At 37.6% G+C, this 15,849-nt stretch overlaps 1 protein-coding gene across 1 annotated transcript in view; it reads right to left on the minus strand.

Moving 5' to 3' along the window:
- The window catches only part of LOC141350507 (prospero homeobox protein 1-like), a 35,257-nt gene extending 19,780 nt beyond the window's left edge, over window positions 1-15,477 (minus strand). Inside the window, exons 1-3 of the mRNA XM_073855716.1 lie at window positions 15,296-15,477; window positions 7,485-9,250; window positions 765-870 (exon numbers count right to left, since the gene is read on the minus strand). Of these exons, the coding sequence (XP_073711817.1) occupies window positions 765-870; window positions 7,485-9,211 (1,833 nt within the window). The 5' untranslated portion in view covers window positions 9,212-9,250; window positions 15,296-15,477. The remainder of the gene's footprint in view (window positions 1-764; window positions 871-7,484; window positions 9,251-15,295) is intronic.
- Window positions 15,478-15,849: the final 372 nt, after the last annotated feature.

The raw sequence follows: 15,849 nt of genomic DNA on the forward strand, positions 1-15,849 counted from the left end.
ATATAAAACAACATGAGGATGAGTAAATGACACTCATTAACAGATAATATTCTGTCGACAAACTAGCAAACTACGAGGGGTGTCAACAATAATCGATTTGGCAATGCATCGCAATGCGCACAAGCACGATTCAGCATCGATGCAGCAAAGTGCCATAATCGATTATGTCACTGTTTATTTTCTGGCCTCGAGTGGACAATAAAGTTGTGAAGTTTCAATTACTTCCGGAAGTATAACAACAACAATCAAGATGGCTGAGGCGGAGAGAGATGACAGTGATAGACGGGTATATAGAAACACACCCTTTTCCATGGAAAGTGGACATATGGGCACATTTCGGATTCTACGAAGTTAATGGGAAAGTAGACAAAACTTACGCTGTGTGTAAATTCTCATCTCAGGTATATAATTGTCATTGTCTTAAAGCTGCTAAGCTTCCGTTTTTTTTTAGAATAGTTGCACTTGCCTTGTTGTGTATAGTAGAATTCTGATGCATCGCAATGCATCGTAGAATCGAAATGAATCGTTACCTGGTGAATCGTAATTGAATCTAATTGTGAGGGTAGTGCCAATGCACATCCCTACAAACTACTAGGATTTATTTTCCCAGAGTATCTCATTATCATACTATATGTGTTAGAAATAAAGCCAAAGTAGTGAGCAGCCGTGTGCTAGTAATGCAGACAGTCAATAATAAAGCAACACGTAGGATATACAGGATTAAAGATTAGTGTATAGTTTAGTGGGGACAATAAAATGCTTACCTTCACATCAGAGAAGTACATCTTCAACATGTTAGAGCTCGGATACCTGGTGTAGAAGAACATCAGCTTGGCCTTCTTCAGGTGGTTTGGAGATAAACCCTCCTGGATGTGACACCAGCAGTGAAGGAAAATGAGCGTGATGCAAAGGATTAAGATTTGCTTGAAATTATCCTCTCATCATCACTCAAAGTGTCAAAGTTTCATGGGCAATATAACATGAAAAACAATGCGACTGATAGTTTTTTCACCAGAAAGTCATTTTACAGGCAAAACAAGCAACGTCTTTCCCTACGCCGATCCCAAACCTCCAACCACCTCCAGATGGCGAAGTGATAAAATTTATTTGCATATCACCTTCAAATGTGTTTGAATCTTCATTTTAGCACGGGCAGAACGCAAACAGAGCTGTGGGTGCACTGAATGAGACTTTTTTGAATAGTATGTTGAAAAGGTCACACTTTATATTAGGTGTGGTTAACTACTTGCATAAAAAAAAATTTGCCTAAGTGTTGCTCTGGGCAGGTGCAGGGTTAGACGGGTTAAGGGACAGGGACAATGCAATAGCACTTATGTGATCCTGGACCAGACAAAATCAGTCATAAGTCACGTGGGTATATTTGTAGCAAAAGCCAAAAATATATTGTTGATTTTTATGTCCAAAAATCATAGGATATTTTCACAATATTTAGATTTTTTGCCGCTTTATATTTCAGATTTTAAGATGTTGTCCTCTCCTAACAAACCATACATCAACAGAAACCTCATTTATTCAGCTTTCAGGTGATGTATCATTCTTAATTTCAAAAAATTGACCCGTATTACTGCACTCTTAGAACGGATGTGGTAAAAACAACTTGGGTTGTCTTTTTTATTTATTTTAACACAATATGAACACAAAATGACACATAGGGCCAGATTTACTAACAGCTTGCATCAGCGCAAACCATAATTTTGTTGTTAAATAACAATTTTCTAAAGACGCGCAGTGGATCATTAGAGCTAAAAAGGTGTGGTCTAGTTGTTTTTGCGACTGACCTTATTGCATATGCATTTTTGTTATGTAAAACTGTTATGCTGCGTCCGAAACCACCTACTTCATACTATATAGTACTCGAAAAGCAGTAGGCGAGGCAAGTAGAATGTCCAAATACATAGTATTCGAAATACAGTTTGCGAAAAGTACCCGGATGACCTACTACTTCCGGTTAGATTTTGCAGTGCATACGATGGACACTTCACTATCCCATGATGCCCCGGGAGAGGAGTTATCCAACGAAGAAGAAGAGGCATGCGGCTGTTTTCACGCTGGAATGACATGACGTGATGACAACGTATGTCACGTGATGTAGCAACATGGCGGATGTAGTACGTCCGAATCTCATTCATACTACCAAGATTCATACTAAAGACGGTTTCATCGGACGCATGTGCTCTGACGCGATACACGTCTGGATCCGAACTTTACTTCCGGTTTCGTTTTTTTAATGGTCTGACTAGTTGCTAAACTGATCTCTTGAAGAAATGCCTCGTCGAAAATAACAAATGTTTTGGTTTCCTATGTAATCTATGTGTTGTTTTTTGCTTGTTATATAAATAAACTACGTTTAAAGAACTTTGTTGTTATTTATGCTCAGCGGAGTTTACCGGAAGTTACGTGCGGACCACAAAAGCCGCTTGTTTATGTTGTTACTGCTAAAACCGTCTATACAGTACCTACTGTTTTAACGGCAATAAGTAGGTACTTCATCTTATTCAGTACCTACTGTACAGTATGTGGTTTCGGACGCAACCTTATTGTTATTCAGACTCCATTTCCTATAATCCTCCACTCTCCCTCACCTGATTGTTAATCATCACCACCTGTCAATAATTCCAATTCCCTTTTGTCTTCGTCCGTTCTCGATTAAATTGTGGTTATTGTTCTGTGTATGTGTTAACTCTATATCTGTTTGATAAAGTTTATTACACACCCAGGTGACCCAGCAAACATAACAATTGCAGGTGTTTCAAAACTTTAAATTTTAATTTTTTTGTCCAGTTCTTTTCAGTGTACTATGGCTTGGTTAGCTGGGATTTCAAACCTCGCATTTTTTTAGCTGCAAACTCAAGTGCAGTAGATCACCTGCACCTCATCAGCTCTGCTTATTTGTGACCCTGACCTAATTTACGCTTCTCTTAGTAGATTGTGTTTGTCATTATGGAAATCAGCTGTTGCGCCTGTGTCATTTAATTTGCGCCTTTTTAGTAAATGACCCGCTGATATTACCACTCCCATCTGCGCTTTTTTGGAATTGCGCTCTAGTGCTATTTTGCCCCTTTAGTAAATCTGGCCCATAGGCTAATGTGTTAAAATTTTAAAAATCTGAAACGCAAGTGCCAAGGGCAAGTGACTTTGTGGGCGGATTTTGGGCACTGTTGCTATTTTCCCGGCGGGAGAAATAACTCTTGCGCCAGGCGCAAATCAATAAGGGGTTGGTCTGAAGTAGGTTTATTATTCATAGGTGTGGTTTGGGCGTAACGTAAAAAAACCAATCAGAACATCATCCAACATTCCCTTTAAACGCAAGTACGCAAGTTCCATGGCGGGTTGCTATTATTATGACGGATTTACCAGGCGCACGCCAGGAGCGGTTCACAGCCGAGGAGACCGACGTTCTTGTAAGAGCAGTCAAAGACAGAGAAGTTGTTTTGTATGGGGATGGGAGAAACCCGCCCAAATCAGCGTCGGTTAAACAGCCGTGAGAGGAAATAGCCACAATTGTCTCATCAGCTGGCATCCCCAGGACGTTGCGCCGCAAGCACTACAATGATGTCAGGAGACTGGGGAATCCCAAACTTGCCAGCATAAATCGGGCATGCCGTGTAACGGGAGGTGGATCAGCCTCTACACATGACCTGACGCCAGCAGAGGACATCGCTGCATCCACCCTCACCGCTGAAAGCCAAGAAACGCAAGCAGTCCAACCCCAAAGTACACTTACAAATCAAGTTCATATACATTTAAGGTTTCTTATGAAAACATTTTAATTATTATTTACATAAAATAAACGTAATACAGCCACGCATCAAACTTATGAAAATATTGTAATCGTTATTTGCATGATAATTTTTTAACGCAGCCACACAATAAATAAAAACTATCACCACAATGCTCACCACTATGATTTCCCTTATCTCATGTGTTAATATTTTTTATTATAACAATTTATGATTTGCAAAAATAACTGTTGCATCTGTGTAGATTAGATGGTACATTATGGTCAAGCATGCACCCTTAAAATAGCATAATGAACTACGCGCAACGCGCCACTGACTTTAGAATAGTTTTTCTGGTCAGTGGCGCAATTGTTTTTTGAAACTGCAAAATAGCATCAGGGATGGTTTGCGCCGGAACACGCCTCCTGAACTGCCCAGGGAGCGCAAGTTCATTCACTAGTTTGTTGACGTGCAAAATACGAATGATACATGCGTCACTGACAAAGTCAATTGCGCTGGGTGCAAGATAGGGCCCACTGTGTTAAATAGCATATCATAAAACATTTGTTAAAAATGAACACATCCTTTCTTAGAGTGTGGTTTTGTGGTCCAGGGCCACATATGTTAAAGAGCAACTACGGTCCGATTCACGATTTTACATTTCCTTTGGTGTGTGTGTATTAGTACATGTTAACCATATGCAAAATTTACATACCCCAAGGTAAATGATGACACAAGTTATTATCTCCAACTTAAATCTCTTTTGTTGGACTACAACAAACACACAGATTGTAGGCAACAATTTACTTCCTGGGATTGGTGATGTAGACAAGACCGACATTATCATGATTCTCCCGCTTCGGACTCACAGCCTGTAAGTTAACTCCTGTTAGCATTGCATTGTGACCGAATCTTTTAAACATGGTAAGGAGTGTCACATTTTCGGCTGACGTCAAAAGTATTCACGCCAATCACAACGTACAGATTAGCTGTCCAATCAGGGACACAGAGCTTTTCAAATCGATGAGTTTTGAAGTCAATGCGTTTGAGGAAGGCAGGGATATCTGGAGCTACAAAAATGTATGGTATGTGGAAAATGATGTGTTTTTAACCATAAACCACGCGAACACATTGTATTATACCAAATATACAAAATAACATTGTTTTTAGCAATTAATTAGTAGTTAAAGACATCTAATATGGACCGTTGAAAGTAAATCAAGATGTTGTAAATATTCGCTTTTTCCAAAGTTAATAGTTATTCACACATTCTTTGAATAATGCTATCACGGTATTATTAAGAGATATTATTGTGAATTTCCCGCAAACACATCACTTATACAACATTTATAGCTTAATTATGTGGCTATAGTTGTTTACTACAAGCCTCACTTGAATACTGGTAATTGTCAATGACATCATTTAATCCACAATGTCAGACCTCAGAGAAACAAAAAGCCTGGAAAACTCTCCAATATTTCAGCCAAAGCTGCACATTTTCCTTCATCCTCTCAGCATTCATCAATAATCCATTTAAGCTAAGAACACTGTTAGTTCAGACCGCAGTGAGTTTGACATTCAAGCAAGGGGATGTTCTCCTGCGCTGACCTCTGCCAGACAACAAAATGGCTGATAAGGCAAATCTGCCAGACAATGAGCACTGGACCGCCTCCTCTATAACCCTTCTGCACTCTGACATCAGCACACAGTCAAACAAAAAACATCCCGGCAGACAGATAGGGGATCTTTTGCTCACCAACACATCCAGGGCGATCTGTGTTGCTGATATTTATGTCATCAAACAAAACCTCAACTGACAGTCACAACACACAAAATTATTGGACATTAAATGGGACCCCACAGCAAACATATTTCAAGGATTCTGCTTAATAGGTTAAAGTGTAAGATCATGCATTTGGCAGCATTTGGCTTTTATCCAATGTAACATATTTTTAAGATTTTCGCATACAAGCTATACATACATTTTTAGTATTGGTGTTGCTAGCGCCATGCTCTAGCTGTTGAGTTACAAGAGCATCTTAAAAGTATACCACTTGATGTTTCTAGTTTGTCATTTTAAATGCCAAGAAATTCACAGAGCTGGCTTCTAGTATTTTTTGTTTACTCAGTTATTAAGTACACAACAAGCATTGTAAAGAACTACGTGTGTGGTTAAAAGAGCTTTAAGAAGATGTTGTTTGTCTTCAGTCTTTGCATAAACTTCAGACTTTGTTAAACAAATTTGTCAAGTGCAATATTTCTTACATCTCTCAACAAACAAGCGACATCTGGAAGGTACGGCCATTGTTTAATTGCTTTTCATCTGTGTGTTTGATATCGCTCTTTTGTCTCCCTTTGACTATCGTCTCTGAATGACACCGGAGTGGAAATCACAAGCCCCTGGGTCAGGAGACAAGACAAGGCATTCAAACAAAAGACAAACAGACACACCTGTCTAGCACAAGGTAAAGAAGAATGGACAGAAAGAGAAAATACTGTGCGCCTGCCGAGTGACAGCTGAGAGCCCTGAGGTCATTGACGGGTTCTTTAGGGATTAAAAATTAAAGTACTTATCCACACACCATTTATTTATTTGTTTTTATAATAGATATGTTCAAATAGAGGTTCAAATGGTCCAGCACAATGGGATCGTTTTCATTTTTGGTGAAGTATTACTTTAAATGTTTAAATAATTATTATTGTGTACTGTATAAGCAATAATTAATTCTAAACAATTTATTATTTAAATTAATTCAATTTATGCAAGTTAATAAATAAGACGCATATACTGAACTTACAGTAGACTTTGTGTAGCTATAGCACAGTGTACACAACAACCTGAAACATATCTCTGGAGCCAAGTAGCGTTCACGCAGAACGACAGCAGCTGCGATTAGTCCTGCTCCAAAATCAACAATGATTCGCTTTAAAGATGTCAAAGAATACAGTGAAATAATATGTTAAATTGTTCTCTGATATTTACATAGAAGGTATGTTGTTTTATTAAGTGGACATTTTTACATGTCCATTTACAACCCTAGGATTTGCCTATAGAATAAAATTATCTATTATTACCTTATTTGTAAGGGTCATGAATAATAATGTTGAGCTCTGCTCTGATTGGCTGTTTCACAGAGCAGCCCTTTCAGTAGCTCTGTTTGTGTGTAAACAGATCTTACGTTTGTGTTTTTTCAGTATGGACCTGCAAAACGTATCTGTAACATCAATAGTAGAACTTTAGCCTAAACGCTAGCATATAGCATTAACTAGCATATAGCGCTAACTCAGCAGTCAAAACTTTGTTTTTAGCATTGTAGCAACATTGTACTTAATTGAATGTGTAATTTAATGTTGGGGGCGTACATCTTGACAGTAACGTCACTGTTGGTGTTATATTGAGATCAATTTTCAGTTTTCCAGCAGTCTTTTGCATGCAAGAGGTTTACATAAGAAGGAGGAAACAATCCTGTTTGAGGCTCACGGTATGTCATTGCCATGTACAGAACTCTTATTATTCATCTATGCCTTGATAAATACAGTTTTACAGTCTACAATACATTTAACTGAACCTGCAGGTTTATCTTACTGACACAAACAGCTTTTAAACAACATCAGGGTAAGTAAATAATTTCATTAACGTCCCTTTAAGAAAAACTACAATAATGCATGTAAATAAGATATGCCTGGAAATAAGCAATACATACTGATGAAATAACAGGAATAGATTTCCCTTTGAAAAAGGATATTGTACTCCCTGAGTACAGTGAGATGTCTGACATATCCTGGTGGTCCCCGCATTCAGATTTGATCAATGAGAGTGACAGACCTTCGGCTGTGCTTCCTTGGTGTACTGGTGAGCAGGAGCGACGATGTCCTAGACGGTGGCCGGAAGCCATTTTGGTTTGTATGCTTTCTTGTGATAGTTCCATTGAGTCAGGAGAACCTTGGTCTTTACTAGAGTAACCCAATGATGGGTTAACAAGTGCACTCTGGAATGAATAACCCATGAGAGGGAAGGGAAATGGATGCCGGAAGGATGGTGTGCTAAACCCCATGTTGGCAGAAAGAGGGGTAGGGTGGAGGGAGGGATGTGGGTGACCACCATAAGCTCCAAGTGCTGAGGACTGGTGGTGTTCAGATGGAGACTTTCGCATGACCAGGGACAGTGCCTCGGTCTGGTTGTTCCCGTTGGGAAGAGGGATTCCACCAAACGATTCAAGCGGGCTGGGAATGATGGCATCACCAACGCACTGAAGACTCCGATGTGTGGTGTAGAAGTTTGGGTCATCCCCGTTACCAGCAAAGCATTCCTGGGTTGGTGGGAAGGATGGGAATACTTGTAGCAGTGGACGAAGAGGTTTGGAAAAAACCTTCACCACCGTTTCTACTACTTGAGACATGGCAGAGTTCAACTCCTGCTTCAGAGTTTCGGCCAAATGTTTGTCTTCTTCATGCATGGAGATGAAATCTTTGCCCCTAAGAGAACCCTTCATTTTGGCCTTCTCGTCAACTGGCAAAACTAAGTCTGCTATCTCTTCGTCAGAGCGATCCGCAACAGAATCACTGTCAACAAGCCCCTCATTAGATTGAACGCTGCCTTCTGAGATATTCCCTCCTTCTTGCTCAGAATCTGTACTATCGTACATCTGGAGAAACTTCTCCTGAAGTTGTCTGAGCTGTTTCTGCATGTCCTCCAACTGCAGTTTCAACTGCCTGCGTTCTTCAACCTTCTGCTCCTTACGTGCAGAAACCATTTGCTGGAAGCTTTGGTGCTGGTGCTGAGGTAATTTTTGCTTCCTTTTGTTTTCACGAAAGCTGTCTCGAGGACTGAAGGACTGTAGGAAACCCTCGGTTTCTTTCTTTCGATCCTGCTCAAGATCTTTTCTCTCAGTAACAGATGGTGCAATTGCATTCGGCGAATGGCTCATTCCACGAATTATGTTCTCAACACGAGCACGCTTGGCCAGAAGATGCTCATCATTCAGCCGCTCAGACTCAAACTGTGCGGTGTGTCCAAATGGTGAGAGACACTCTTGAGCGCTTTCCTGGGATGAATTGCTGAAAGTGTCCTCCTGGGGTTCTTCAGATTCTGTTCTCCCTTGTTCTTCACCATTCACTCCCATCTTTGACATATTCCTCTTAAGTATTTTGCTAATGATACTAGCATTAGCAAAAGGTACCATTGCATCCTCGTATGTGCTGGCCCTGTTCAACAATTTGCGAAGAACATTTGATTTAGTCCCCCCGAAGTCCACGTGCCCGAGCTGAGTCGCTTGGCTCTCTACATTGTCCTGCTCCCGGCTGCGATAGGAGTTCATGGTGGTGGATTTGGCTGCACGGGTGACAGTAATGATTGCAGAAGAAGTTTGGGTTATTGTGGCAGCTGAGCTCACAGTTCTTTTCACTCCAATGTCCACTCGTCTTCTCTTGTTTTGTCGGTTTAAAGAGCACTCTGTATCATGGTCTGGCATTACTGGTGACTGGTGATGCTACTGAGCCATTTGCCACAACTACCAGGAGAAAAGATAAATAAAATTGGTCAATTTTTTACAAAACTTACAATAAATAATAATGCTGCATATATGAAACATGTTGCATTATTAAAACATGTTGCAAAACGCTGGCGCTGGCTGGCAACTTTAAAAAAAAACGCTGGCGGTAAAAGAGTTAAAGAGACCCTGCAGCTGCCTAAGTGGAAGGGGAGTTTAGCCTAAATACTTGACACTCAGCTTATACTTTTATACAGTTTTTACTACGCATTTCCTGTATTTTCAGGTTGTATTCTATTAGAGAGACTGAGAAATAATTATATATGATCACTATACGGGTGATTCTCACAAAACCATTGAAACACCACGGCACTAATGATTTTAGCTTTAAAATGTGTAATATAGTAACATTAAAAAGCATCAGAATTAACACAATACTGTGTTCTACCTTGCACAATGTGTGATTTCAACATAAGAATTTATAATTGTAAATTTTATCTCATTTTCTGCTGAAATTCTCATTACCGCAATGTGTCCGGCTGTGTTTGAACATGCATTATGTTGTAATTTAATCAAATTAACAAAAATATATTAAGAAAAAAAATAAATGGATGTTTTGCTAGACTACTTTAGATGACAGAAAAAATATTTACTGAATATTCATGTATAATAATAATGAAGAAAAATTAGGAAAATGATGTGTCCATGCCTGATGTTCTCATCCACCGCAACACTTTTTTAGAACAGTTTAAGCACACATACAGAATTTTAATAAAGTTTGATTTTGAGTGACCAAGCACATGGACCAGTTACTTCAAGATGGCTACCAGGTAAGATCATTTTTTTACAGTTAATTTGAAATATTGTCTTGTCAGAATGCTTACACGACATTTTGATTATCATTACCGCAACAGATGCTTATTAAATGTTAATTTAATTAATAGAAGCATAATACTTTGATTTTAAATTCATGTGCAGAATCTCCAAATTATGTTCTTTCAGGTTTGTCATGTCATTTTGAAAATATGTCAGTGTTGATGTTTTCTGACTGTTGCGGTAATGAGATTTTTTAGGACTAATTTTTTAAATTATGTTACAAAAAGTGTTAAATGATAAGTAAAAGTTTTTAAATTAATGTTCCCATTTACTCCAAACTTTGTTTTTCAATGTCTGGTGGGAAAAAAAGTAAATTTAAGCAATTTTTACATTTTCATGCTTGACATTTTTAAAACCAAGTTTTCGTGAGAATCACCCATACAATTGCAAAAACAACAAATATAATGGTAACCTGGTGGTCTAAGACTTTTGCACAGTACTCTATATAATCATAAAATCAAAAACAGAAAGGGGGGAGGTGATGTTGGGGAAAACACTACTGCTTTGCATATCATTGTAAACCTCTAGGTTGATCACAGTCCTTTTGACCAAAAGCAATAAGTACGGAATAATTGATGATGGGCCGTTGAATTATAAGAAAATAATGCACACCCAAGGTGGTAATGACCAACACAATCTACTAAGTACAGCGCAAAGTAGTTCAGGGTCGCAAATAAGCAGAGCTGATGCTCCTGCAAGTGCGGGTGATCTACTAACACCTGAATGCGCTTGAGTTCAGAACCATGGACATCTCAGCTGAAAATTTGAGGTGTAAAATAATAGTAGATATAAAAGTTTTTCCTGTGACAGTAATTCTTTCATGCCATAAAACAGAATGTAAATCTACACCCTTGCTTCATACCAACCTATTCTCATGAAGTGCGTATAAATAGCCCGCAGTGCGAAAAGTCGTGCAATACATGTGCCAAATTCCAATTTGACATGCATATGATATGCCAGTCCTTCTCATTCACTTAATACAGTGCATCTTTTTGTGTCCTTTTATGTGTTGGTTTCTTAAGTTTTTTAAAGTTTTTTAATCCATTGTCGCTTGGGTTTGTGATTAGATTTGGGATTTGCTTTAGAATGTTATTTAATATAGAGATTTATATCATGTTTTTGTTTTTGGAGTTGGGATAGACCGTGCATGAAGTCTGTGAGTTGCCCGCCAAAGCACATTCATAGCCTCAATTTTAGTATTTATTTAGCACATATTTTTTATTAACTTGGCTTTTATGTATGTTAACATTTTAATTGATGATAAATCATATCAACAAGTAAAATAAAATAAAATCAACAAGAAAAACCAAAAGATTGAGTAAACTATACACTGTAAAAAAATTCAATTGTTACAATGTTATTGCAGCTGGGTTGCCGGTAATTTACCGTAGATTTAAATTTAGTTATTTACTGGCAATAGTTTGTTCAAAGTTAAATACATTTTAAATATTAACAAGTCTTTATCTTTACAGAATAAAACTATAGAATAACAGCCTCATGCAAAGCATTCTGGGAACCAGAAGTCATCATCAACCTTTTTCTGTTTTTTGCTTCAGATTTTGTTTCCCAGAATGTTTTGCTTGATGCTGTTTTTTTAGTTTTACTCTGTAGACAAAATTTTGAGATCGTCCTATCGTGAGCCTGTGAGATTGCCGAAACACGATAGTTTCGGGGAGCGGGGCAGTAGTTTACTCATTTATGACAAGTCACTTGATTGGTGAACGAAAAAGAAGCAAGGGCAACACTGTCACGACCGCAACCTTCTTAAAACTGATGCCATTAATCCGAGCGCGTCATTAAAGCCCAGGCACTCTAAAATTTCCTGCGTCCCAGGGAGCGGGAACAACACACTTGCTGATTTTAACCCTCTGCATGCTAACAACCTCTCTACTGCAAGGAAATGTCAGAGCCGCATGTATTACAAATAGACTGTAAAAAAAGATGGACGTAGTGACCGTGACGTCACCCATTGGTTTCTGAAGATCGTTTTTGAAGCTTAAAGTAGGAGTTGCCTGCCATTGCCATCTTGGCCGAGCATCACTGCGTATCACTCGCGGATATCCGAAAATGGGTAGAGAGGCGGGACGTGGGTAAAGCTGAGGTGTGTGGTTGTTGAAACCACTCCCGCCTAGCTCGATTCTAGTGACTGCAGTAGCTGTTCACCCCTCACTCAAGAGGCCACGCCCTTAATTATGCAGCACTTTAAAGCTTAATATAATTTAAACGGAGGAGTAACAAAAAAATTGTCATGAAGGGCAAACGTATCTATACAGACCAAAAACTATTTTTGTACCAGGCTGTAAACATATTATTTTCTACTGTAAATTTGGTCATTTTAACATGGGGGTATATAGGATCTCCCTTTTGGAGCCTGTCTCTAGCGGCCAGTCGATGATTTGTATTGGATGGTGTGCTAAACCGTGTATTGGCTTGATCAGATAGATCGGAAGGTTGCCCCTCGGTATTACAAGCTCATGTGCGAGGAAGAGTCCAAGGTGCATGCGAGAAGGAATCTGCGTGTGTTACAATCTCTCTCGCACAAAGTGTAGCCCACAAACCCTCTCATGCCAGGTAAAGCACACAATGCGCATGTTAATGTAAAACTATGATGATAATATAACTATTGCCAACTGACGATAGTATACACAATACTATCGGCTATCGGCACAACCTAAGTAGACTACATCAAAAAGTAGCGCTAGGGTTACATGTTTGTGACATAGGAAACCAAGGCAATTTCAATCAGCGGTTCGAGACTGTCTTTGGAAAACTCTCAGAAAATACTCAGCAATGGTGCTGAATGATGAATTTGCACTTGATTTGTCTTAAGGCATATTTAAAACACCACACAGACATATGGGTGATTCTCACGAAACCATTGAAACACCACGGCACTAATGATTTTAGCTTTAAAATGTGTAATATAGTAACATTAAAAAGCATCAGAATTAACACAATACTGTGTTCTACCTTGCACAATGTGTAATTTCAACATAAGAATTTATAATTGTAAATTTTATCTCATTTTCTGCTGAAATTCTCATTACCGCAATGTGTCCGGCTGTGTTTGAACATGCGTTATGTTGTAATTTAATCAAATTAACACAAAAATATTAAGAAAAAAAAATAAATGGATGTTTTGCTAGACTACTTTAGATGACAGAAAAAATATTTACTGAATATTCATGTATAATAATAATGAAGAAAAATTAGGAAAATGATGTGTTCATGCCTGATGTTCTCATCCTCCGCAACACTTTTTGAGAACAGTTTAAGCACACATACAGAATTTTAATAAAGTTTGATTTTGAGTGACCAAGCACATGGACCAGTTACTTCAAGATGGCTACCAGGTAAGATCATTTTTTTTACAGTTAATTTGAAATATTGTCTTGTCAGAATGCTTACACAACATTTTGATTATCATTACCGCAACAGATGCTTATTAAATATTAATTTAATTAATAGAAGCATAATACTTTGATTTTAAATGCATGTGCAGAATCTCCAAATTATGTTCTTTCAGGTTTGTCATGTCATTTTGAAAATATGTCAGTGTTGATGTTTTCTGACTGTTGCGGTAATGAGATTTTTTAGGACACATTTTTTTAATTATGTTACAAAAAGTGTTCAATGATAAGTAAACGTTTTTAAATTAATGTTCCCATTTACTCCATACTTTGTTTTCAATGTCTGGTGGGGAAAAAAGTAAATTTAAGCATATTTTACATTTTCATGCTTGACATTTTTAAAACCAAGTTTTCGTGAGAATCACCCATATAAACAACAATAGAAACTTGATTTTCACCACAGGGGGACTTTAAAGATTCTAGAGAACATGTGGTTTAATTTTCTCTGTTTCTCCTCTTTATCTTCTTAAAAGTTTCTCCCTGAACACCTTTTATGACAGCACAGTTGACCTGTATGAGAACACAACATCCAACTTCCACATAACAAACCCATAACATAGCCACAAAAACATTTCATTTTGTAAAAGATTGTCCTCATTATTAGAAATGCAAAGAATTTGCCAAATCATATTTGCTTTAATATGAACAGCTCTGTAAACCATTATCTTATTATGATAACCACTTCATCTATGAAAGGTGCTCCGTCTAATCGTTTATCATTTATCCAGCGATAAACCCTAAAAACAAAACTGCAATGAAAATATATATATTTTAAATAATTATAAATAAAAAGAAAAAAATAAATAGAAAATAATTAGACGCATAAACATTATCTGTCCTCTTGGAATATTAAAAGAAAATAAAATCTTACGAATAAACTAGGGCTGAATAACTAATCGTTTGCAAAATTATCTTAAAATTAAACATGCATGTGTGTGTATTTATATATACAAATAATTATTATACACAGTACACACACATATATGATGTAAACAAAAACTTTTATTTTGCAAACGATTAATTGCGATTAATTGTTATGCAGGCTTTGTATATTGTGCCTGTTGTCCCTTTGCATCGTTTACTAAATGAATTATAAAAAATAAAAATAAAAACTTTTCAAGACTGAATTCATGTTATAGCTACTGTACTTCATTTAACATTATCGCATTGTCTCAAAACAGGTTTATGACAATTACTGGTAAATGCACCTGCTGTCGTTGACAAAACTACAGATGAGGAACTAAAACAAAGATACATTCCCACCTAAACTCAACGTTTCTACTAAAACACAGTTTAAAACACCCTCCCCCCAGATTTTATGATAGCCTAAATGAATGTATTTTATAAAATGTAATAAAACTGCCCCCCGGCACCACTTTCCATTCTCCCCCAGTTTGAGAACCACTGCATTAATCTACTGAATCATAGAGATAACGACATCACTGATGCTCCACAACAACCCGTTCAAAGATGTTTCTGTCTAAAGACTGCATAAATCATAATGATATCAATATACTTACAAATAATGCATTATTTCAAATAACCAAGATCGCAATAAAGCATTCAGACACATTTAAACACATTATTAAGGTGTTTTCAGGACTAACAATGTTTGAAAGTATTTCTAAACCAATTTAAATGTATTAAAGTCCGTTATTAAGAGAGCAAATTGTGTGTGTTTTTTTGTGTGTTTTTTTTGCTTAACTATAAGCCGTGCACATCTGCGGATACAGTAACACATTACTGTAAATAGTACTTTGTCATTCAACACATCACTTACCTCAAAGCGCAGAAGAAATGCTGTCCTGGTTTGTGTGAGGATAAACAGCGCAATGTGTGACAGAAAACGAGACAGATGCGTGTAGACAGAGAGAAAGTTCAGTGACGGGACGGAGCTATAACTCCTGCAGCTGTCAGCCGCACTTTAAGACGCACGCGACTGAAGGAAACCGGAAGACTCTGCGTCATTAAAGCGCTGTGATGTAATGAGCGCCCTGACCAATAATAACAGCCCTCGCGAAGCCACAAACCCACTATGATCTTACAGGTAATACTATTAAAAACTTATTTTATTGAACAGTGACAGTAATATAAATAGACTACTGAAGCAGTGTATCCAACTGTAAACTGTCCGAAAAAGATAGAAAAATTACACAAAATTTCATAACTTAAAAAAGAAAATAAAGACATTGTTACTAGAGAAGGGGAAACCAATGTTATACAAAAAGATGAAAGTAGTTAAATGTGTATAGAATCTGACAAGCTTTGTTTTTTTCTTGTTGTTGTTTTGTTTTTAAGTTAATATTAATTCAACATAGTGCATTATTTCTTCTT

This window comes from Misgurnus anguillicaudatus, chromosome 18 (assembly GCF_027580225.2).
Source record: "Misgurnus anguillicaudatus chromosome 18, ASM2758022v2, whole genome shotgun sequence".
Taxonomy (NCBI): domain Eukaryota; kingdom Metazoa; phylum Chordata; class Actinopteri; order Cypriniformes; family Cobitidae; genus Misgurnus; species Misgurnus anguillicaudatus.